Consider the following 23985-nt stretch of genomic DNA (forward strand, 5'->3'; position numbering starts at 1 on the left):
GCACTTTGAAGAGGTAGACTCCTAGTTTCTTGACTCTCGTTCGATACGCAACGCCCATCGACTTCCTCGTCGTCGCCACCAGCACAATGTTCGTTTTGATCGCTAGCGCTATCGTAACCTTCCCTACGGTTAGTTCCTCCCGTCGTTCTCCAGCCATTATACTTGTCGGCTAATGTCACGGGCAGATGTTTTTTTGGACAGCTCTTCGAGCGTTTGTTAGAATAAAGAACAGCGGCGCTGTCCACCGCGAAGGCTCCAGCCAGCGCGTCGGCTGCTACTCGACACTCTTCCCCTTTATAGCCCTAGCCGTCTTGGCTGGCAAGCTTGGCAATCCGCTGAAGCCCACTGCGGCGCCGCCTAGAACTTGTTCCGGAGCCACTGAAAGGACGCCGAGACCAGGGCTAAGGTTGCCTTGCTCCCGCCTGACCCTGCCTGCCTGGCATACCTGACGAGAACGATGCACCCGCATCGGCAGACCAGGCGCGACGCCATCTGCCCACCTTTTTTTGTTTTCATCTCGTTCTCGGCTCCCTTTGATCCGCGTGTGGATGGCTTCCGAGCCATGTTCGCGAGTTGGGCTTGGTCAGCCTCACGACTAATGCGCCTCCTTTAGGATGCACAGCATCCTGACAGGTGACAGCTGAAAAACAGCCCAGCATCACTGGGGATGGATGCCGAGCCTATAGAACAGGATCGTGCTAAAGTGCATCAATTACACAGTTTCTTGAGCCAGGAAGACAAATGGAATAACCACTGAACGCTGTGTTCACATTTTGCAAGTGCATCGGCCGCACTTTGGCTGGCTCAACTGTCCTCGTCGGCCAACAGCGACGTAGGCAGTACGCGGAAACCGGCGTTCCGACCGCTCTGGCGATGGCGCTAAAAAATGATTCCGTCGTCCAATCTACCCGAGGCCGAAGCTGCTCCTGATCCGCATCAATGGCGGTGAAGTTTCTTTGTCCAGGGTAACGCCCGCGCGCGCGCCTGTCGCACCCTGGTTTGCCACTGTCGCAGGTCATCACAGCTGTGCTGCATTCGACAAGGGTGTGGCTTGTCATGCCGTGCGCGCGCAAATGCGAGGCGACCTATCAAAGTCGTCCTGCAGGGCTTGTCTGAAGGGGCAAGCAAGTTTGCGTTGTGGAACCACGTCAACATGGCGCCTTGAGATCAGTGTTGGCCGACGCGCAGATTGGCCAGGTCGTACCCTGCCGCCGCTCGAAAAGCCCCTCCGCCAACGCCAGGCGCAACCGAGATGCCGTCCGCAGTGTCTGGCAAATGTGATTCAAAAGGACAATAGGAAACGCCAATGGCGTGCCCAAGGCCTACAAAAGTGCCCACCGCCCACGCTTATGCAGGGTGGCATGCCCCCGCCCAGCCTCGTCGCTTACACGGGCAAAGACAGCGCCGTGTCCAATGAGAGACGGCGGTAAATATGCTCGATAGGGTTGGGGGGATCATGTTTGAGCTCATGCGGTCCTCTGGACATGTGCTGCCGAGTCTCAAGAGCCCGAGACTCTTCATCATGTCCCATGTATCATCGCATCAGGTCGCAAATGACACCCCCATGGTGTGTGACGCTGCCCCATCCCCCGGCTTCCAGGTCTTTTCCAGTGGGACTATCGACGTGATACTGAGATTATGCAATCAATCAGTCTTGTTTAAAAAAACGCCACTGTGACAGGGTTAACGTTTAGGCTGTGCTAGGCCTGCCTGGCCAGGTTACCTTCGGGCTCGCGGCCACCTACGTACTTAAAGAGCATGTCTGCACCATCCCGGAAAGATGTCGAGGTCCTGTTTGCAGCTTCATGTCAAACAAATTTCTGTCAAAATGCCAGGTACTACTTCCGCTAGCTTTCCGCCCACGACAAACGGCAACGGCACAGTGACGCCCCGAAGCTCTGTGACACACCTTTCTGTTTTGTCCGAGGCAATCCAGACAAAGACCACGCTCCTCGCCAACAGCCTCAACGCCAAAAAAATCGATGCACCTTCGTTTGAACTGGATGGGTCTACTAGTTTCCCTCTTGATAAGCTAGATCTCCAGGACAAGACCACCCGAACCGAACTCATAGCTCTAACAAAGGAGCTCCATGACTTGCTTGTTGGCCCTAAGGATGCCCTCAAGAACTTGGCATGGAATGTTGGTACCATGTCTTTTTTTTATGTCCGGAACCTTCTAACAGAGGATGGATAGTCCGTAAGCTATATTCCCCTGGAAGCCATTTGCGAGTTCCGCGTCGCCGAGGCTGTGCCTCCCAGAGGCTTCATCTCATACACCGCCCTCGCCGGCAAAATAGAAGAGCTCACCGGCGTGAAAGTCATTGTTTCTGACTTGAAATGCATTTTGCGACTTGCAATGGCAAATGGCCTGTTTTCGGAGCCAAGACCAAATCACGTCGCACACAGCCGGTCATCCCTGCTCCTGCTAGAGGACCCAAGTGTGGCAAGTTGGGTCGCCATGTTCACCACCGATCTTCTTCGGCCCATCGTCAGCACTGTGGAAGCCATTAAAAAATGGCCAGGCTCACAAGAACCTAACGAAACTGTATGTATGGCCGGTGCGAGAAGACTGCTCGATCCGCTGAGCTGACCATGCTTCGACTCTCTAGGGCGTGAACATAGCATACGGCCACGACACGCCATTCTTTGAGTTCATGCAGTCGGACCAGGTGAGAATGAAGCGTTACGGTCTAGCCATGAAAGCTCAAAGCGATCGTGACGGATTTGACTTGTCACATACCATCGAGGGCTACCCCTGGTCCGACCTCGGTGCGGCAAGGGTCGTCGACGTACGTGACACCTGACCTGAGATCTTGCTGCTGTGGCGCTAACTTTATCTACTCATACAGCTCGGTGGCAATCAGGGGCACGTCGCTTTTGAACTCGCGGAAGCCTTCCCGCAGCTATCATTTATCGTGCAGGACAAGCCGGAGATGAGAACCGACCAGACGATTGGTCAAGTTCCCGAGCACCTGTCTGCTCGGGTCGAGCTGACCGCACACGACTGTTTCAAACCACAGCCCGTGGAAGCAGAGGTCTACTTTTTCCGCCAAGTATTTCACGCCTTGTCAGACAAGTACGCCGTCGCCGCTCTCAAGGCGCTTGTGCCCGTTATGCGGCCCGGTGCTCGGGTGGTCATCAACGACTACATCCTGCCCCAGCCCGGTGTCTTGCCACAGAGCGACGAAAAGAGCGTCAGGACCATGGATCTACTGATGCGGACAGTGTGTAACGCGCGAGAGAGGGAAGCGGGTGACTGGAAGGCGCTCTTTGAGCAGGCCGACGTGCGGTTTCGATGGAGGGGCGCTACTAAAACACCTGGAAAACTATCCTTCATCGAGGCGGTGTGGGAGGAGCAGGAATAGACAGCTGGATGACACGCGGGCGGCGCTGTCATAGAATTGATTCATGAACGACTTGTTGTCGCGGTTACACAAGGTTGGGAGGAATCTTAATTAGTAGTTTGGGCATGTTTCACGCGCCGCACAATGATGGGTGGTGCTATATTTGGGCCGTCGAATTTTCACGCATCCGATGACAGCTGACCCGCGGTTTCCAATCTCATCTAGGAGACACGTCCGAGTCAGCTGTCCACCAGCCCGGTTCACGGGTTCAGCTGACAGTGCCGTTGCGGTTACACAGCATATAGTGGCGTGGCAGTCTATCGATGAACGCGTTAGAAGATGCATTGGGCCCGGTTTCTATATTCTAATCAAGTTTTACATGCAAAAAGCACCGCCGCACTCTGTCGGGGAGGCGCCTGGTACGCCCAGGGACCGACCTCGAGGGTGTGACCGCCTTGGTTGCCCGTGGTCTATATGCTTCCATCTCTATTTCTCACAGATTCGGTCCCTTGGACGACTTTCGGCTTGCCGTGTTGCGCGACATGTCCACAATCATGGCCACGTGTCGAGCTTGAGCGACAATGTCGCCGTCAACGTCAAAGATGTCGACATCGCAGCCGTAGCGACCATTCTTGGATCCTCTAATCGACGTGCGCAAGCGGAGCCACCTGACGCCATCGGCAGGCAGGCTCTTCTTGAAGTCCATGTGGATATTGAGCGTCGGATACCAAGACACCGAGCCTTGTACCATCTGTGCCGCGTTGGCCGGCGAGTGCTGCAGCCCGTGGGTGCCAATCGCCGGCGTGACGTCAGCCAAATACGCCAAGTCGAGGTTCTTTATCGGGTCTCCAGACTGGTGCTCTATCCACATGTCGCGAATACCAGCAGGCGTGGTCGTCGTCAATGCGTCCTTCTGCTCGTACATGTTCCAGTGGCGGTTTTTGCGAAAGTTTCGAGCTGCGTAAAGCTCCCAGTTGGGGTCCTGCCCCGTGGGCAGAAGCTTCAGATCAACTGGCCGAGGGGGCAACTCAGTCTTCAGTCCGCCGTCGAGCGACTGGCCCGTCTCGGTCGCCATGTCCCTGCAGGTGACGGAGGCGGCGATGATGCGTCGGGCATCGCGTGAGACCCAGGGGGCTTCCGTCAGCTGGCCGTCTTGGTACAGCGAAATGTACAGGACGGACATGTTGCGCGCAATCTTGATCTCGTCGACAACCATGGTCCCGCGGCCGGCCTCGGAGCGGCTTAGAAAGTCCCAATGCGCCGAGATGACATTATGGTGCCCGTATTTGGCGACATGAGTGAGTGCCACAGCAAGAAAGTGTCCCGCGACGTAGCCACCATTCGGCACTGCAGTGCTCACGCGAAGCTGTCAGTATACTGGATTGAGGCAAGCCAATGGGTGCACATGTAGATATGGGGGTATTTTAAAGCAGATAAGATGAAGGATGCATCATAATACGCAGAGGCCGAATGCGCTTGTGCGCGCTTCGGCTTTACTGCCGATACCACTTACCTGTGCCAATGTTGAAAGCCGGAGCCAAGTCGACGACATAGGTCTTGTCGTCTACCCGCTGCACCTTTGTAGATTTCGCGGCTGTTGTGGCGGCATGGCCTCCGCGTGACGTTGCATCAGACATACTGGCCGAATATGTATGATAGTCTCATCAATGATGTCTGGTTTCGTTTCTTCGAAGAGCTGGTGAAGATGACAAAGTCCTACCGTCTGGGCCGAGGTTCATTGAAGCGCCCCCACAATTCCGCCCGTGTAAAGAACGCCTTTCAGTATTCCATGGCTTGTCCTACGTGCTATTTACTTGCGTAATCCAATTTCCAAGTCATCTTTCACAATACTGCCATTTTTTGTTTCGCAGTTTTTCCCTTTCTTTTTTGCCCATCGTGGTAGGGAAATGGGTGTTGCAAACTCTCTCATCACTCACAGCTGTGCCAAGCCTTGGTCGCCAGGCGCAGTTGGCCGTGCGAAGAAGCGATGTAACAGCGCGCACGTATACAATTTAGAGTTTTTCCCTGCTGCCCTGACATGGAAAGTTGGAATCCAGCTGTCGCATTCTGATCGATATTGGAAGCAAAGATCACCACAGACATTAAGCGGCATATGACCCGGCTTGCCCGGGCCAGCAACCAGACGATGATCGACAAGACCGCGACGAGCAATTTCCAAAATCAGGTTCAGTGATTGCTGCATCCTAAAGAAGACGCGCAATGATGCTCTGTCGCAGCTTGGCATCTAATTGACCACTGGATGAAAGTTTACCCCAACATTCAGCACAGCCAGTCCCTTCTGCTCGCACCGTAAACTTTCGGTCTTCGGTGTCCTACAACAGCGCGCAGCTGGCGGTGCAGATACTTTGCAGTAGTTCCTTGGCACGCAGTCAAAGGGCATCTCAATGGCCTGAACCTGTGGTGGTTGGCGGTGGTAAAAGCCACACAGATCGTCTTTCCGCAGCCATCGAGGTGGGGGCCGCCAATATGGACGAAGCCACCATCGCACCTGCGGGCGTCGCCGTATATAGATTTGCTTATCGAACGGTCCACGGCCCCTCAGACTTTTTAGGGGCGCAGTTCGCAGGCCTTCGACTTTCTGGTCCACCTGCGGAAGAGCACTCGAGCACTCGTAAGCGGTCACTGGAATGCAACATCGCCTGGGACAAGAGATGGGGCCGTGGAACCCGGTGCTGGCAAGCTGGCTGGGTAGAGAGTATGAGAACACGGCGCACGGGAAGCAGTGCCCCGTTGCCAAGCTAGCCAAGTCCAAACCTCTCAGTATTTCAGCCGGGCGCCGGATAGCTAGGAAGCCGGTCTACTCGGGGGTGCGTAGTTGGCGCAAGTCGTAACGTTTGCTGTAAGCTTAAATCAGCTGCGCTGGGTCTACTCCCCACCGCTGCCGTCTCTGGGGCAAATGTTGAAAGAGCATCGTTCTGCTAAATTAGTCTCGATGTCCTCCCCGCCAGTCCTCAGACTACGGGAGCTCCAGCATATCAAGCACGAACACGAGCCTGGAATACAGTGGTGCTCCGGCCACTCTTGTGGCAGTCTTGGGTGGCTGGAGAATTCCCAAGCTGATATTGTAGCCGGTTAGAGGCTGTGTCTATCGACGACGACATCACCAGTCTTGGCCGTCTTTCAGTATCCCGCCAACCAGCCACCATCTATGATCTCTGTGTTGCTTCGCCACCTTGTGCTCATCGTTGTCAACTCTAGCAGCTTGGCGATGGACAGTGTGGCGATAGCTCTCGGCGTTGTTCTAACATGTGGAGTTTTGTAAATCAGCGAATCGGGCCCTCCCACTTGGCTTGCATCAAAGAATATATTGGCTGGCTGATATGTTGCTCGGCGATATCCAATTGTTAGAGTGGAAGCGAGGGAGAAAACGGGATAATAATGCATACGATAAAGATGGTAAAATCGCGCCCGATGGACAGCGTCACAATTCGTCTCGACAATGACACTTTCCGCCAAATCCAAAAGACCGGCCTCGCCTCAATCCGCATTCAAACACACAAACTGAGTTTGATGGCAGACGGGGGGAGGGCTCTGTCTAGATTTAGCTCATGGACCATCAGGGGGCTGTCGGTCGGTTTTGACATTGAATCTCTAACCATTGCGTGCAAGCCGTCGGTGTCCTTACTAGGGTCGGTCGCCACACCTGGTGCGTACCAGCTCGTCTCCGTAAAATTCCATGCCATTGCCCCTTGAGCTGGCGTGCAACTCCCAAGTCATGACGGTCTACATCTGTACTGAGTAAATGTTGTCTGGCGTCTGCCCATCACTAGAATATTGACCTGAAAACTGACCAATGGGGTTTCCCACCGTCTGTGTGTTATCAATGTCACCGGGGTCGCCACACGCACTTGCGACACCGAGCAGGGTTACAAGTGGTTGGTGGCTAGCACGTCTAGTCATAGCCATGCTGCTATGCTTGCGGTTTTTAAATCGCTGTGGGTTCTGCGGCGGTGCAGAGGCCACGAAAGTGTTTCACTCCGAAATTGATGTTGATAAAACACATTTCGCATTGTACAGAGATAAGGTTCTCACGGAGACCCCTTTATGTGAGTTCTGTGGCGGCGCCTTCATCGGGAATCGTCAACGGCAGCAATGCATTCCTGTGCACGCGCAAGAAAATCGCCTATCGCATCTTAATCAAGCGCCCGAAGCCACTCAGCACTTGCTCGGTGACAGCGGCAGCGCAGCCGACACTGATTGGACATGATACTGGTAACTAGGGGAGAGGGTTACAAGGTGCCGAGTCAAGTCCACCATTTCAGAAGTGGCCCGCCAAGCAAATCGCCCGCCCGGATATGACAATCGGCGGCCTACGCAGAACGAAATCAGTGGCGCTTTCCAGCGCATGGCATGTTGGCAAACCCTTGTCTGTGGCCCCCAAACACTAACTGATCCCTGTAATTGGGCAATTGGGCAACGCACTCTCGCCACGCCCCGGCGGCCTTCGCAAAACCAACATCCACTGCCAAGGACGAAACTGATCCATTACGCACCAAGTTTCCACGATATTTATAGGTTCTACAAGAAACAAAGCTGCCAAAGGATCGGCTTTGGTTGCCTCACATGCATACGCAAGCTTCTGCTAAATCCCTTGCGCTCTCTGTGGAGTTGGTTGTCGCATACCTGCCAGTCAATCAGTGTCTCTCTGTGGCACGCCTTGGGCCGTCGTCCCTGACTGGCTGGCTCCTCGACAAAACTCCCCCCTACCGTTACAACCACCGGCACCTAGGATGCCAAGAAGGCAGATAGAATTTCTGCTCGTGCACGGCCGTCGTCGCCCCTCTTGACAGTGGTTGAGTTTAGCAAGCGTGACCCACAGCTACCTAGACGCTTGTCGCTCCATTGCTTCAGGCCGTTGTGAGGCTCTGCTACTCAGTACTGCGACAACAGAACCCGAGCCCCAGTTCACTTATCTCTATCTACCCAGTAGTGTCAGTATTTGATTTGCCGGGTGTGCCGTTAGCGGCTTGACCGGGGGCCTGTGCCCAAAACAGGCAAGACGAAGCTTCAGATCAGTGTGCAGATTCTACCCAGTGCTGGCAGACATGAGCCGGCAGTGCCAGGGCCTTCTACATGGTGTAATAAAAGGGATGGATAGCCTCCCTGGAAGATTCTTCTGATCAAGCTTCTTTTTGGTAGACTCCATCGATCCAATCGTCTGTTTTCTTTTGTCGATTCAAACTATCTGGATTACCTACTTCTTCTCGACTGTCATTAATTCTCCTTTTACTTGGTCAGGAACCATGGATGAGAAGCACCGAAATATTTCCAGCTCCTCCATGGGGAAGCTGGTTGCTTTTTCGCATCCGAATGATGCATTGGGTCCTTACTGGACCGATTCAAATACACCTACTCGAAGAAACTCTATCCGTTCTGCTTATTCACGTTCGGACGACCCCCATGACTCTGCTGCCTCTGGACTCGACGAGGAGGCTCAACTGCCCATCAAACGCAAAGGCACACCAGTTTTCGACGCTGCGCATGATTCGGACGGAACCAAATCACCTCCAGCGGTAGATCCCTACGACCCTAACCGCCCCAAGCTCGCCATTAAGCAACGCCTCCATCACTTCACATGGGCTTGGTACACCTGGCCCATGAGTACGGGAGGTTTGGCATTGCTCATTGGCAGCCAACTTAAAACGTTTCCCGGCCTCGAAAGTATCGGTTTCGGCGTATACTTCATCAACCTTGTTCTCTTCTCTGCGGTCACGATTGGCCTTGCCCTCCGTTTCTGGTTTCATAAAGGCGACTTCGTGCGTTCCATCACCCATCCTCGAGAGGGTTTCTTTGTACCAACTGCGTTTCTTGCATTCGCAACCATCATCACGAGCACGCATAGATACTGGATCCCCGATAATGATTCAGCACTGTCGTGGGCCATCCAGGGCGTTTTCTGGGGATATGTTCTTCTCACTCTTGCCCTTGCGATCGGCCAGTACAGCTATGTCTTTTCTTCCCACAGTCATGGACTTCAGACTATGGTGCCCACCTGGATTCTTCCCATCTTCCCCATCATGCTGTCGGGTACAATTGCGTCCGTCATCGCGAAAACCCAAGCCGAAATTTCCATCTTGCCTGTTGTTGGAACCGGTCTTACCTGCCAGGGACTTGGTCTGTCGGTCGCAATGCTGATGTATGCACACATGATTGGACGACTTATGCAGACCGGTCTGCCCAACCGTGAGCATCGACCCGGCCTATTCATGTGCGTCGGCCCTCCCGCCTTCACAGCGCTGGCTATTATCGGTATGGCCAAGTCTCTTGAGCGCTCATCTGCCCTCAATGGCTTGTTGTTAGACAAGGTGATTCTCTACAACATGGCCATCATCTTCGCTGTGTTCCTTTGGGCACTGAGCCTGTGGTGGTTTGGCATTGGAGTGGTCGCCGTGCTGCAGTCACCTCCCAAATATTTTCATCTTGGTTGGTGGGCTGCTGTCTTCCCCAACACAGGTTTCACTCTGGCGTCCATCTCTATGGCCAGGGAGTTTGGAAGCGAGGCTCTCATGTGGTGCACCACTGTCATGAGCATCGTGATGATTTGCATCTACTTGTTTGTTCTTACGTTCCAAATTCGGGCTGTGATTGTCCAGGACATTATGTATCCTGGTAGGGACGAGGACGTGGAAGACCACTAGAACAAATCTCTACGCAATTGCTGTTTTCGGAGGGCAGGGGAAAAAAGGTGGTTTTGTGTTTATTTTGTTTTCCCGCATTCTGCATAGCCGGCATTCAACAGTATAGAAATTACAGCGCATACACAGCATTAGTTTTCTCTTCAATCTATCATTTCTCAAAATCTAACTGACATTTAAATTGACCCGCCATACAATTCTTATCTGCGTTCGCCGCGCCGCGCGGCAGCCAAAGTTTTACATGCCACGTGTGATGCACTGTGAAATCTACTGGACCTGAACGTGACAACGGCATTATCCCTTACGCTTTGTATTAAGCTACCAATAACCCTGTTTTCCCTTGTAGTCGCATCCCTCCGACGTTCTAGGCCTTTGGTTTCGCTGCAGGCTTGCCAGTACAACCAACTCCCGGAGCCGCAATGTCATAAGCCCAAACATCGATCGCAAAATACTGGAGCGCGTTGCTATCTTTAGCGCTCTTGGAAGGGTCTTGCTTCGCCAGAGCCAGGACTCCGTTGTAATCGTCTGCAAAGTGATCCACTGCATTTTCGTTGATTGTCGGGACATGAAACATTCGATGCAAGAGGTCAACTGCCCAGATCGTGTTTAAAGGAGATCCAGCGACCGTATAACCAAGGTTGCAGACCGATGAGAGTGAGCGTCGTTTCTCGAAGGACAGGGGGCAGATGACGGTTTCTTCAGTAGCGTTTTTCCCGCGGTAATGACCGGCCCAAGCTATAAATGTAATTGTCAGCTGTCTCATGTTCATCTTTCATACGCGGCATCTTCTTCTGGAACACATACTGGGTAGGCCTGCGCAGTTGCCATCGGGGTCATCGCAGCGAAAGGTCATGGCGCCCTTGTCTGCCGCAACGATGCGGTCATACCAGCCGATGGGCTCGGCCAGAGTCCCATTTCCAAAGTACTTTTGGACCATTTCTGACTTGCTGCCGAAGCGGAGAAGGTGGTTTCTGGCATGCTGAGCGAGTTGCACTGCGTCGTCGAGGGCGACCTGAAGCTGGGAACGCAATGTGCTGTTGCAAGATGAGTGAATGGGGAATGACGCCTGCCATCCATCTGCCCAATTGTAGGCCTCGGGTTTTGGGGTCGAGGTTGGAGTACCGGCGATTGCTGTCGGTGTCCCTTTCTCGGTCGCGAGGGGGGAGGCCATGAGGCCTGTGGCAGTAAGCGCTATAAGCAAGCCTTGTGTCTTCATCTTGAACGGCTGATCTCTTTCAAAGTTGAGGTATTGATGACGTGGTTGTCAACAAGTCGAGAGATGGGTATTTGCGAAGATATATATAGCCAGCCTAGTGATGCTCAAAACCTCGCCATCGTAGACGGCGGTCAGGATGGCCGTGTACCAACCTGCCAAGACAGCTGTCTGCGCCATTTTCTTTCATGAAATAAGAGGCGTTAATCATCAGGGTCTGCGGTCTCGAGAAGTGGATAGGAAAAGTTGGTACACTTCTGCTGCAGACTGCATTGCAACCTTGGTGAGGCTCGGGGTCTCCTCGACTGTGAGCAATAAATTTGCCAATTTTTCAGCCATGTCTCTCCGCTGCCAAGAAATTTTCCAAAGTATTTGGAGTCTCGAACCCCAAAAGGCCAACAGATTTGCATCTTTGGCTTCATCATGGGGGACATCAAGGTGTTTTGGCTTGCCAGCTACTGTGCCAAGACAATGAGGCTGGCTTCTGCTGGCTTCTGCCGGCTCCACGAGGCTAGATATAATCGCTATCAGAATTAGAGTTACTTTGAAGCTTTTTTTCATCATCATGATCCGACGGTCAAATACATTATCGGCATATCCGCACATGTGAGGGTCAGCAGCTGCTGGTGGGAACGAGGCCGGCTTGTATGGACGGACTATGAAGGATCTGCAGGAAGACGGGATGACGAGACCCAATCTCACTGGGTGGCCAGTCTCCCAGTATCCCGAAAATGATGTCGCTTTATGCGATGCAAGAATTGCACTCATTGGGAAATTATGTCGCCCTGCTGAGCCGCAATGCCTATGCTGGTGAGAATTCGGTGCCGCACCAGCCACTGTGGCAAAAGTTCCCTCTTTCGGCCTGCTTGAGCCACACTAGCGCAAGGCAGCTAAATCCACGCCACGCTGCGCCCTGAGTGGTGAAAAGTACAGATCGCGGGACACCACCGAAAGTCTTCTTCCACATTCTTCGCTCGTCGCCATATCGCCATCAAGGTTATCTGGTGATTGCTCCTCGGCTCCTCTTCTGCTATCGACGGCGCAGACGGAGCTCTCTTTTGCAGACGCCATCGCTCACCGAGGCGTCCCGTTGCTGCGTCCCCCTGGATTCCCGGCCCGCGCTGGCCCCAAACCTTCGAGATGGCGCCCCTGGTCGAAAATGCGCAGATTAAGCACGCGCAGCTGCTGAATCCGCTTCCTTTTCAATTCCGCGCATACATCTGGCCCTTTGCCATTGTCTGGCCCATTTTCCTTCGATATTTTCTGACGCCCGAGCTCTACGAGAAACACATCGGCGCGCCGGAATGGACTTTTGTTTGGGTCGGCTCTATCGTCACAGTTCAGTCTCTGGTTTGGCTGAGCACTCATTGGAGCGTCAACCTTGATTCCATCTTCACTGCCAAGTCTGCCAAGTCCGTTGAAGATGCTCGGCTCATCAAGGTTATTCCCATCGCCAACGCCGGCTCAGCCGAAATCTGCAAGCTGGTTCGCGACAAGGTAGGCGCATTTGCCATCAGCAATCTAAACTCCTTATTAATTTTGCTACTTTAGGCTGGCGGAAAGACCAACACCTCGTTCCTCTTCCAGAAACGCCGCTTCTTGTACAAACCCGAAACCAATTCCTTCGATACCCTCAAGTACGCAATCGACTCCGAGCCCAAGCCCCTCATTCGGGACTTTCAGTCGTCCCGCGGAATTGACAAGAAGTCGGAGCTGTCGCGCATGGAACATCACTATGGCACCAACACTTTCGATATCCCTGTCCCGACCTTCACTGAGCTGTTCAAAGACCATGCTGTCGCGCCGTTCTTTGTCTTCCAAATCTTCTGCGTTGGTCTATGGATGCTCGACGACTACTGGTACTACTCGCTTTTCACCCTGTTCATGCTTGTCGCCTTTGAAAGCACTGTTGTTTGGCAGCGCCAGCGCACTCTGACCGAATTCCGAGGAATGAGCATCAAGCCCTACGATATGTGGGTGTACCGTCTTGGCACCTGGACCGAGATCCTGAGCGATGCTCTCCTCCCAGGCGACCTGGTTTCCGTTACCCGTACCAAGGACGACAGTGGCGTTGCATGTGACATGATTCTTGTTGAGGGCACCGCCATCGTCAACGAGGCTATGCTCTCGGGTGAGAGTACCCCTCTCCTCAAAGACTCGGTCCAGCTTCGCCCGGCCGATGTGACACTTGATGCCGAGGGCCTTGACAAGAATGCCTTTCTCTGGGGAGGCACAAAGGTTCTCCAGGTTACCCATGGGACCGCCGACCAAGAGAAGCCCGTTCTGTCTTCAGGAGTTCCTCCCCCGCCTGACAATGGTGCTATGGCTATTGTGACCAAGACCGGTTTTGAGACTTCTCAGGGCAGCCTTGTCCGCACTATGATCTACTCTACCGAGCATGTCTCTGCTAATAACGTTGAGGCTTTGCTTTTCATCTTGTTCCTCCTTATTTTCGCCATTGCCGCTTCCTGGTATGTCTGGGACGAAGGTGTGCGCAAGGACCGCAAGCGTTCGAAGCTTCTTCTTGACTGTATCTTGATTGTCACCAGTGTCGTCCCCCCTGAGCTGCCCATGGAGCTTAGTCTCGCTGTCAACACCAGTTTGGCCGCTTTGGCTAAGCTGGCTATTTTCTGCACTGAGCCCTTCCGTATTCCCTATGCAGGCCGCGTCGATGTTGCTTGTTTTGACAAGACTGGAACTCTTACTGGCGAAGACCTCGTCGTTGAGGGTATTGCCGGACTCGGTTTGAATCACACTGATGTTGAAGACAAGAAGGAATCCGACGGTGCCCACTCGACCATAACTTCCGTCAAAGGCGCAAGCATGGAAACCCAGCTGGTTTTGGCCACTGCTCATGCCCTGGTCAAGCTCGACGAAGGAGACATTGTCGGCGACCCCATGGAAAAGGCCACTCTTGCTTCCCTCGGTTGGACTCTCGGGCGCAAGGATGTTCTCTCGAGCACTGACAAGGCCGAGGGTACCGTCGGCAACGTTCAAATCAAACGTCGTTTCCAATTCTCCTCTGCTCTGAAGCGTCAGAGTTCCATTGCCATGGTCAACGGGACCAACACCAAGACTGGCGAGAAGCTCAAGGGCACCTTCGCCGGTGTCAAGGGAGCCCCCGAGACCATCATGAAGATGCTTGCTGAAGTCCCTGCTGATTACGAGGAGACCTACAAGTACTTCACCCGCAAAGGCTCCCGCGTTTTAGCTCTAGCTTATAAGCAGCTCACTGTCGACTCTGAACTTGGTGCCGCCAAAATCAACGATCTGAAGCGCGAGAAGGTCGAGGCCGAACTGACATTTGCTGGTTTCTTGATCCTCCACTGCCCGCTCAAGGAAGATGCCAAGGAGGCGGTCCAGATGCTCAACGAGAGCAGCCACCGTGTTGTCATGATTACCGGCGACAATCCTCTTACTGCTGTACACGTCGCTCGTGAAGTCGAGATTGTTGACCGCGATGTTCTCATCTTGGACGCTCCCGAGGATGACAAGGGCGCCGAGCACCTCGTCTGGCGCAGCGTTGATGACCTGATTACTATTTCTGTCGATCCCACCAAGCCTATTGATCCCAAGATTGTCAAGGACAACGATCTTTGCGTGACTGGATATGCTCTTGCTAAGCTGCAAGGCCAGCCTGGATGGAACACTATTATTCGTCACGCTTGGGTTTACGCTCGTGTCTCGCCCAAGCAGAAGGAAGACATTCTGCTCAGCCTCAAGGATATGGGATACTACACACTAATGGCCGGTGATGGCACCAACGACGTTGGTGCTCTCAAGCAGGCTCACATTGGTATTGCTCTTCTCAACGGCACCAAGGACGATCTGAACCGCATTGCGGATCACGCTCGCAACACTCGCCTCAAAGACATGTACCAGAAGCAGTGCGATCTCATGAAGCGTTTCAACCAGGCCCAGCCTCCCGCCCCTATCCTGATTGCCCATCTGTACCCCCCCGGTCCTGCCAACCCCCACTACCAGAAGGCTGTTGAGCGGGAGGCGGAGAAGAAGGGTATTTCTGCTGAGGAATATGTCAAGGCTGCTGGTCACCCCATTGAGACCATTACCTCGCCCGCCGCCCAACAGTTGATCAACTCGAACGACCCTCGTTCTGCTCGTCAAGCCGCTGCTCAAGCCAAGGCCGCCAGCTTCGCCGACAAGCTCTCTTCCGGGATGATGGAGGCCGAACTTGGCGATGACGAGCCGCCCACGCTGAAGCTTGGTGACGCCTCTGTTGCCGCCCCCTTCACGTCCAAGCTCCGCGACGTCATTGCCATTCCCAACATTATCCGTCAGGGCCGCTGCACGCTGGTTGCCACGATCCAGATGTACAAGATTCTCGCGCTCAACTGTCTCATCTCTGCTTACTCCCTGTCCGTCCTATACCTTGAGGGTATCAAGTTTGGCGACACGCAGTACACCATCAGCGGTATGCTCATGTCCGTCTGCTTCCTCAGCATCTCGCGTGCCAAGGTGGTCGAAGGTCTGAGCAAGGAGCGTCCCCAGCCCAACATCTTCAACGTCTACATTATCGGATCCATCCTCGGCCAATTTGCGGTGCACATTGTCACGCTCATCTACGTGGCGCGCCTCTCGGAAAAGATCTCGCCGCGCTCCGACGATGTCGACCTCGAGGCCGAATTTGAGCCGTCGCTGCTCAATTCGGCCATCTACCTGCTGCAGCTCGTGCAGCAGGTCTCGACCTTTGCCATCAACTACCAGGGCCGTCCCTTCCGCGAGGCCCTCACCGAGAACAAGGCCATGTTCTACGGCATCGTCGGCGTGTCCGGCCTCGCCTTTGTCTGCGCCATGGAGCTCATCCCCGAGATCAACGAGAGCATCAAGCTCGTGCCCTTTACCGACGAGTTCAAGCTCAAGATGACGGTCGTCATGGGCCTCGACTTTGTCGTATGCTGGGTCATCGAGGTCGTTCTCAAGTCCCTCTTCAGCGACTACCGCCCGCGCGACATTGCCGAGCGCCGCCCCGAGCAGCTCGCGCGCGAGGCCGCCCGCAAAAAGGTCCTGGCCGACGCCAAGGCCGTCGAGGAGGAGCAGAAGCGCCTCGAAAAGGTGGCCGAGTTTGAGCGCAAGGTGGAGGAGCGCAAGAGGCAGCTGCAGGACTGGCGCGCGGGTCGTCAGCGCCAGTGAGCTGTCTAGATTCATGGCGGAACGGTGTGATTTTTTTTTTCTAAAAATTGCTCTTCATGGGGAACCCATAGAAATCAGGAGAAGGGCGGTTATAGACGAAGGAAGGGAGACTTGTGTATACGCTTTACTGTTGGTGCTGCGGCGTGGATTTCAGTACCTGCGCTGCGTCTCCGGCTTTCAAGCTTTTGCAAACATTTTTTCTTTAAACATGTATCAACAATAATAGATGTTGCATTTATTTCGCGGGACATGATCACACTTTATATTGGGTCGCTGCGTATGAGTGAATTGGTGAGTGAATGGGTGCTTCATAGCGTGCCGCAGGGAGACGTCACCAGGCCATGTAAAAGGGAATGCTTTCGCAGACTTTATTGGGTCTATAAATCAAGCTCGAATACATTTTACAAACAGCAAGAGACAAGGAGCCGAGGCCAAAAAGTGCCGGGGTCTCCCGCACAAACATGAGCCCATTCCTGCTCGTGGTATTCCGAACTCAAAATTGCGTCTCTCATTTTCCTCCATTCATCCTACAATACGAATTTTTTTTGTGTCATACAAAGCAGAGAATCTGTTCTTGGGAGTAGGCTAGACTGTTCTGCAATTCATCGCCACGGTACGCTGCCCAGCGAGACCACAGCTATGCCACACCGGGTTGGGACAGCGGATGCATTTAAGGGTTCTGGGCAACGAAGGCGACACCCTTCTCAATGTTCTTCTTGAGGTCGACGATGCAGGCGTCGAGGAGGCCCTTCTCGGTGGCATCGACCTTGCCGACGGGAAGAATCTCCTTGACACCATCGGGGCCGAGCTCGACCTTGGAGCTGAAGAACTCGATGCCCTGGTCCTTGTAGAGGGGAGACTCGACGAAAGTAGGCTCAATGACCTTCTCGCCAGCGGCGGCGCGGAGGAGAGAGTCAGCCATGCGGGCACCAGCCATGGCCATGGAGAGGGTGGCAGAGCCAGCACCGTCCTTGGCCTTGACGACCTCGTCACCACCGAACTGCACACGCTTGACGAGCTCAGCGTCGGAGCTCAGGTCGGGGTGGCTGCTCTGGCTGAAGAGAGGGACGATGGTAACACCGGAGTGGCCACCGACAACGGTGATGTTCTCATCCTTGGGGTCAGTGCCCTTGATGGCGGAGACGAAGCGGCTGGCGCGGACAACGTCAAGGGTGGTGACACCGAAGAGGGTCTTGGGGTTGTAGACACCGCGGGCCTTGAAGACCTCGGCGCAGATGGGGACGGTAGAGTTGACGGGGTTGGCGATGACGAGGGTCTTGGCCTTGGGGGCAGACTCGGCAACGGCCTTGGCGAGGTCGCGAACGATGGAGGCGTTGGTGTTGAAAAGATCGTCACGGGTCATGCCGGGCTTGCGGGGGACACCAGCGGGGATGAGCACAATCTCGGCATCCTTGAGGCAGGCGGCGAGACCCTCGGCGGAGGGCTCGTAGCCGGTGACGGTGGACTTGGTGTTGACGTGGGAGATGTCAGCAGCGACACCTGGAGAGGAATTGGTTGGTTAGCATCAAGAGATAAGCAGTCAGGGACAGCTGGGCGCATTGCGAGGCATCAGTTGTGATCACGAGGGCGATCGCAATGTGAGACAAGGCAGGGTGCGAACAGGGTATGTATTTGACGCACCAGGGCCGCCACGGATATCGTAGAGGGCGAGGTCGGTGACACGGGGGTTCAGCTTCAGGAGCAGAGAGAGGGGCTGGCCGATACCGCCGGCGGCACCGAGAACGGCAACCTTGGAGAGCTAGAGGCCCGCGATAGTTAGCAATTGGTCGACAGAACGGCCGGCATCGACGGGCGCGGAATGACGCAGGGCAGGGAGAAAAAGAGCTCGGGTGGTGCCGACGGGGGGAGTGAAAGGGCTCAACGGCCGGAAGCTAGGGGAACAAACGTACGTTGCGGGCCGAGGCAGAGAAAGCCCGGGTCTGGATTCTGGAGGCAGCGAACATTGTGACTGAGGCGGATGGGATTGGTGGTGGGAGGGATGCAAGAGACGCAATTGAGAGGAAGACGAGGTTGAGTGCTGGCAGAAAGTGGTTGAGGGAAAAGGTGTTTGGTCCCGGGCTGCTGGTTGCTCGGTCAGATGGGTCCTGCGGCCTGCACCTGGCCGGGCCTGTCTGTCTGTGGCTTTGGTCCTGGACTTGACTGGACTCCTGGCCGGGCGAGAGAGAAAAAAAAGCGGAAAAGCCACAGGCACTAGCCTCTGAGTGGCTAGGCGAGACAGGAGGAGAGAGGAACGGGCATAGCTCGGCGGTGCTCGGCTATGCCATGCTACAGATTACTACAGCTAATAACTTTCATGAAATAAAGACAAGGGCCACGATTATGACAGGCTGGTCCGGAGCTGCTGATGCGCTGAGCGGACCCTGGTCACTGCTATGTATGTACCAGATAGATATTACTACACCTGGCCCAGAGTAATCTGAGCGAATGAGCATATCCTCGCCACAGCCATCGACACGAGTGGGCGCATTACGAACCTGGGCTTGGCCATCACGAATGATGTATGCAGTCGTTTCGATTCGTTTCCGACCTGAGCAAGCCTTTTGTAAAAGCACGCAGGGTTTGTTTCTACAAGCCATTCATTTAGATTGCGCGCCGCCCTCATTTCACAACTATCAGGTGTGGCACCTGCAAAAGCCAACTGCAACATCCATGGCGTCAGAATAATTACAAAAGAATCATTCCTTGTTCTTCTTTAAAACTGCAGGTTTGGGCTGTTCAAACAGCGTTTTGAGACGCCTCCGCCATTTTCCCGCTGGTAAGGATGGCCATTACCTGGGATAAACGTGCAGGCACAAATGCAGCATCGCCAAACCATGAAGTTAAAACTCGATTCTGATAAAAAAAAATTATAATCCAGAGAAATTGGTCCAATTTGTATCTGACGTTTGGACTGGCTTTTGACGTACGTGCTGTCCACCAGCTACGCCCCTCCGAGTACCGTCCCTAGCTCCATCGGCGAGTGACGCATACTGGTGGGACGTGCCTTGACAGAAAACGCAAACCGACCGCATGTAATTCTCCAAACACAACCATCACCACCACATTCAACTCACAATTGCCAGATCACCATGTCGCAAGCCCAGCTGTCGCAGCTGCTTCCTCTGCCCGAGGAGGAGCTGCAGCAGGTGCTCGACTACGCCAGGACGCTCTCCAAAGCCGACGCCGCATCCCACTTCAGCAACCTGCTCGGCGACTCGCCCCTCGCCGTCGACTTCATCGCCTCGTTCAACGCTCGTCGCGAGACGCCTGCTGCCGCCGCTCCGAGCGCTGTCGCCGCATCATCCACCGCCACATCATCCTCGGGCATTGACTCGCTGCCGCGGCCGAAGCGCGGCGGTCCCAGGAAGAAAAAGGCGCCGCTGCACACCCCGCAGGCCCGCCTCGTCGATTCATACACGGGCCCTCTGGGCACGGCATACAGCAAAAAGGATACCGATCTCGAGTACATCTCACAGCGCGCGAGCGCACCCACGAGCAACCATGCATCGCGGCCCGCCACACCGCCCTCTGCCAGCAGCCACCCGCCGCCGAAGCCGCAGCAGCAGCAGCAGCAGCAAGCCCCGAAGCAGCACGCCTCGTCCGCCGGCTTCCTCATCGCCGACGCCCTCTCCAAGCAGCCAAAGTCCAAGTCCAGCCCTGGCACGCGCAGCTCCACGCCCAAGCCCAGCGGCGGCGCGACCACCAAGATCTCCATATCCGGCGGCACGCCCATGGCTGGGCAGTCGACGGCCATTGCCGACCTCGACAGCGCCATCCGCGCGCTCGAGGTCTCGACCAACCCGTCGCTCGACAACCCCAGGGCGCGGCGCTGCCGCTGCGTCGCCACCCGCCACCCGCTGCAGACGGCGGCGCCCAACTGCCTGTCCTGCGGCAAGGTCGTCTGCGTCAAGGAGGGGCTCGGGCCGTGCACCTACTGCGGCGCCGCGCTGCTCTCGCCCGACGAGGTGCAGGTCCTCGTGCGCGAGCTCAAGGACCAGCGCGGCCGGGAGCGCATGGCCGCGCACGCCAGCACCCACCGCCGCGCGGAAATCTCCCAGAAGCCCGCGCCCTTCTCGCAGCCCCGCGGCAACTTTGGCACCGCGGCCGTCGAGGCCGGCCCGTCGCTCGCCGAGGCCGCCGCCAGGGCCCGCGAGCACCGCGACAGGCTGCTCAACTTTCAGGCGGAAAACGCCCAGCGCACCACGGTCCGCGACGAAGCGTCCGACTTTGACGTCACGGCCGCCGTCGCCGGTACCGGCGGCAACATGTGGGCCAAGCCCGAGGACCGCGCGCGCGAGCTCAAGCGCCAGCAAAAGATCCTGCGCGAGATGGAGTGGAACGCGCGGCCCGAGTACGAGAAGCGCCAGCAGGTCATGAGCATCGACCTCGTCAACGGGCGCGTGGTCCGCAAGATGGCCCCCGCCGAGCGGCCGCGGACGCCAGAGGAGACGGAAACGGAGACGGACGACGGCGGCGAGGAGCCGATCCTGTCACGGGGCGCCGCGGCGTTGCCTAGCGGTGGCAGAGGCACGGGCGGTGCGTTTAGCAGCAATCCGCTGCTGGGCTCGCTCATGAAGCCGGTATTCAAGCCGGCCAAGGGCAAGGAGACGGCGACGGCGACGGCAGGTGAGAACGAGGATGTAGTGGCAGGGGACAAGGACGCGGCGCGGCAACGGCGTGCAGAACGAAAAGGCTGGCGGCGGGTGCAGGATGATCAGGATGACAACGAGGGCATGATTCTAGACGGCGGTATCCATGGACATGCGATTGGGGCCGCTGGGGACGAGCCAAACTGCGGATGAGAAACCCATGTCGAATAGAGCATGTTTCATATCCTAAAAGAGCAAAGATACGTACAATCTTTCCACACGTGCACCGCTTCATGGTCAACAATTAATCGTCTCATGTGGTAGCTTTCCATGTTTCTGTGTGTTTTGCAACTCTCTTCATAAATTAAAAAGTAATAAGACGATGTCCGCGCCGGTAACAGGCCACTTGTTTTCGGAGACGAAAAAGTATGTATACAAATGTGGCCTTGTAAGAAAGCACCAAAGCAAGAAAAGATGGCAAGAAAATAGTCCGAAAAAAAAAGAGATTGTGCACCCAAAGTTCGCGCATACTTCCCCGTCCGATGAAACAAAAAACGAAAGAAGAAAGAGAAAGAAGAAGCTTCCGGTCTTGTTTTGGTACACCAAATCCTTACACCATCCTCCATCCCTTGGTAAAAATGTTCCTCTCCGTCGAGTATTTTCAGTTCGTGAAATCAATCCTGGTTGTCCCGCCATTAAATATTCCATAGAGAGAAAGAAGAAACAAGATAAAATGCAAGGTGTCAGAGGGCAGCTGACGGGTGGCGGGAGTGCTTGCTCCCTGTTGTTGCCAAATTGGGTTTCTAAGATGGAAAACCCAACATGCCCAAGTTGTTTACTATTACGTGCGTCGTCCGACAGAGCTAGCAGGACAACCGTCTCAGCCACGAATGACCTGCCCCGTTGCGTTGTCGTGTGCGGTTCAGTCGACGCTTACACGCGCTTGGCCTTGGGCTTCCGTGGCAGGCCCTGGGCCTTGCGAGCCTGAATGTCAACCTCTGCGAGCCATCTGCTGGCCTTGACCAGCTGGACGACATTGATGACGTTCTTGAGAAACATGATGGGGAAGCTGATGCCGGCCAGGATCCAGGGGACGGTCGAGTCCATCTTGTTGGCGCGGGCGAGCTCGAGGGCGGCAGCGCTGTAAGGATCGGGGAAGAACTGCTTGAGTAACGAGGCGTTCATCGGAGCGCCGGCCTGGATGTGGGTGCCGCTGGACTCCTCGACCGACTTGATCAGGTGGGGGGAGAGGAGAGGCGAGGAGAAGGATAAGAGGTAAAGGGCGATGAAGAAGAGCTCATTGAGACCGCAGAAGATAAAGAGAACAGTCTGTTTGGGTTCGTTATTAGTACACGATGCGCTGTGGGCCACGAGACCAGTGGTGAGAAGGTGGTGTTGGGCACAAACCTTGTTGGTGTAGTAGAGGTTCAAGAGCCAGCTCTTGCTTTTGTCAATGTTCTTGTGGCTCGAGTCGACACCGCCGACGACGAGCGTGACGTACATGTGCATGTAGTGGCTGGAGAAGTCGAGGGCGATGAGGGCCTGGAAGAGAATGGCCCAGCGGGGAAAGGCCGAGGATAGGAAGACGAGCAGACATGAGGTGGTACAGCGGTCGGTGACCATGTCGAGGACGGCGCCGAATCGGGTCGACTGCTCAAAGACACGGGCGGCGTAGCCATCGAGGGCGTCGAGCAGGCACGAGATGCTGTAGAGGACCGCGCAGGTTCGCGGGTGGAGGGGCATGTAGTAGAGCGAGGCGATGGCGAGGACGATTCGCGAGTAGCCTTTTTTGGAGCAAGGTTAGTTTTCATCGGGGGCAAAGGAGAAGTGGCAACGCGCGGCGCAGGTTATATCAGCGTACCAATTAGGTTGGGCCAAAAGAGGAAGATGTTTTCGCGCTCCTCGTCGTCATTGTCCTGGCTGGTGGTGGTGGTGACGGGGTCGGCATGGGCAGAGCCATTGCCGTTCATAGTGACGGCGCCGTTGGCCTGAGACAGCTGTTGTTCGTCGTCGGACGGGGACTGGGCATCGCGGTTGCGCGCGGATCGTCGTCTGGTCGAGCGGGCAGACATTACGACGGGCGTCGTCGACGTGGTCTTGAACAACAATGTAGAAAAGAAGAGTGTCGTCGTTGACGGTGCGACCGACGGTTCCGGTGGCCGGCAGGGGTAGGGGTGGAAGCCAGCAAGGGATCCGACGAAGCTTTTTTTTTTCTTGCTCGACGAAGGTAATGCGCACAGATACGGGGGAGTCGTGTGCTCAATGGAACAGACGAAAAGAACCAGAAATAGAGGGGGTCGAGAAATGTAGAGATGGTAAATGGGCAGATAAGGAGTGGACGGGAAGCGAAGAAAGTGGAAGTTGAAGAATTAAAGAACAGCTCCGATATGGTGGATGCGTAAAGGAGGGAGCCATGCCAATCAACCAATGCCTTGCTGCTGCAGGCCAGTTACGTCGCTGTGCATGGTGCCACCTCCTGGGTCTCTACCTACCTACTTAGCCTAGGTAGGTAGGTAGTGGCGCTACCAGGACCCTTTCCTTCCACCTTTTTCAGCGCGGCGCTGTTCTTTATTTTTTTCAAGGCCTGCTAGCACCAACAATATCGCGTCTCGCCTGCAAGTCATTCAGGTCCCCTGATTTATTTAGTTATCAACAGCTGCTCCGTCTCTCTTCATTTCCAATAAGAATGGGCCCCAAGAGGAATAACCAGCTTTCTACCAAACAACCAAATAGTCCCCGACCAAGTAAATAGTCATCTCGCCCGCCCCCCTTGAATCCTTTCAAAACTCCGCACCACGTATCATGCTAATCCGCGCTCCGCCCGCGCCGCAAAACCCAAAGCCAAGGACCCTCCATCCAACTCCCCTCTCCCTCGCTTTTTCGTACTGCACGAGGCGGGGAGGCAGGCCAAGCTCAGCCCAGACCAGGCAGAGGAGTCGCCGAGGTATCTCGCCTTATTTTTCTGCCAGCCTCACTACTTACATGACCACGACTTGAGACAAGAGTCCTGACTAGCCCTACCTCTCATATGT

At 55.1% G+C, this 23985-nt stretch overlaps 10 protein-coding genes across 10 annotated transcripts; 5 read left to right on the plus strand and 5 right to left on the minus strand.

Moving 5' to 3' along the window:
• Positions 1-86: 86 nt before the first annotated feature.
• On the plus strand, positions 87-449 carry LMH87_011184 (uncharacterized protein; the record flags this gene model as incomplete). Its single annotated transcript, XM_056200283.1, has 2 exons — positions 87-128; positions 186-449. The coding sequence occupies 2 exons, from the start codon at positions 87-89 to the stop codon at positions 447-449; spliced, it is 306 nt and encodes a 101-aa protein (XP_056052148.1).
• A 1331-nt stretch (positions 450-1780) lies between these two features.
• On the plus strand, positions 1781-3365 carry LMH87_011185 (uncharacterized protein; the record flags this gene model as incomplete). The annotated part of the gene is made up of 4 exons (XM_056200284.1): positions 1781-2140; positions 2195-2545; positions 2610-2789; positions 2850-3365. The coding sequence occupies 4 exons, from the start codon at positions 1781-1783 to the stop codon at positions 3363-3365; spliced, it is 1407 nt and encodes a 468-aa protein (XP_056052149.1).
• A 472-nt stretch (positions 3366-3837) lies between these two features.
• Positions 3838-4981, minus strand: LMH87_011186 (uncharacterized protein; the record flags this gene model as incomplete). The annotated part of the gene is made up of 2 exons (XM_056200285.1): positions 3838-4691; positions 4858-4981. 2 exons carry the CDS (start codon positions 4979-4981, stop codon positions 3838-3840), a joined length of 978 nt encoding a protein of 325 aa, XP_056052150.1.
• Positions 4982-6660: 1679 nt separating this feature from the next.
• On the minus strand, positions 6661-7271 carry LMH87_011187 (uncharacterized protein; the record flags this gene model as incomplete). Its single annotated transcript, XM_056200286.1, has 4 exons — positions 6661-6680; positions 6752-6841; positions 7020-7088; positions 7145-7271. 4 exons carry the CDS (start codon positions 7269-7271, stop codon positions 6661-6663), a joined length of 306 nt encoding a protein of 101 aa, XP_056052151.1.
• Positions 7272-8608: 1337 nt separating this feature from the next.
• Positions 8609-10003, plus strand: LMH87_011188 (uncharacterized protein; the record flags this gene model as incomplete). The annotated part of the gene is made up of 1 exon (XM_056200287.1): positions 8609-10003. The coding sequence occupies one exon, from the start codon at positions 8609-8611 to the stop codon at positions 10001-10003; it is 1395 nt and encodes a 464-aa protein (XP_056052152.1).
• A 361-nt stretch (positions 10004-10364) lies between these two features.
• On the minus strand, positions 10365-11216 carry LMH87_011189 (uncharacterized protein; the record flags this gene model as incomplete). The annotated part of the gene is made up of 2 exons (XM_056200288.1): positions 10365-10735; positions 10805-11216. 2 exons carry the CDS (start codon positions 11214-11216, stop codon positions 10365-10367), a joined length of 783 nt encoding a protein of 260 aa, XP_056052153.1.
• A 1137-nt stretch (positions 11217-12353) lies between these two features.
• On the plus strand, positions 12354-16364 carry LMH87_011190 (uncharacterized protein; the record flags this gene model as incomplete). The annotated part of the gene is made up of 2 exons (XM_056200290.1): positions 12354-12710; positions 12765-16364. The coding sequence occupies 2 exons, from the start codon at positions 12354-12356 to the stop codon at positions 16362-16364; spliced, it is 3957 nt and encodes a 1318-aa protein (XP_056052154.1).
• Positions 16365-17034: 670 nt separating this feature from the next.
• LMH87_011191 (uncharacterized protein) lies at positions 17035-18328 on the minus strand (the record flags this gene model as incomplete). The annotated part of the gene is made up of 3 exons (XM_056200291.1): positions 17035-17864; positions 18006-18123; positions 18275-18328. 3 exons carry the CDS (start codon positions 18326-18328, stop codon positions 17035-17037), a joined length of 1002 nt encoding a protein of 333 aa, XP_056052155.1.
• A 3558-nt stretch (positions 18329-21886) lies between these two features.
• On the minus strand, positions 21887-23025 carry LMH87_011192 (uncharacterized protein; the record flags this gene model as incomplete). The annotated part of the gene is made up of 3 exons (XM_056200292.1): positions 21887-22282; positions 22361-22737; positions 22815-23025. The coding sequence occupies 3 exons, from the start codon at positions 23023-23025 to the stop codon at positions 21887-21889; spliced, it is 984 nt and encodes a 327-aa protein (XP_056052156.1).
• A 614-nt stretch (positions 23026-23639) lies between these two features.
• On the plus strand, positions 23640-23964 carry LMH87_011193 (uncharacterized protein; the record flags this gene model as incomplete). The annotated part of the gene is made up of 2 exons (XM_056200293.1): positions 23640-23697; positions 23795-23964. The coding sequence occupies 2 exons, from the start codon at positions 23640-23642 to the stop codon at positions 23962-23964; spliced, it is 228 nt and encodes a 75-aa protein (XP_056052157.1).
• Between the last annotated feature and the right edge of the window lie 21 nt (positions 23965-23985).

The sequence above is a fragment of the Akanthomyces muscarius genome, chromosome 4 (genome assembly GCF_028009165.1).
Source record: "Akanthomyces muscarius strain Ve6 chromosome 4, whole genome shotgun sequence".
Taxonomy (NCBI): Eukaryota; Fungi; Ascomycota; class Sordariomycetes; order Hypocreales; family Cordycipitaceae; genus Akanthomyces; species Akanthomyces muscarius.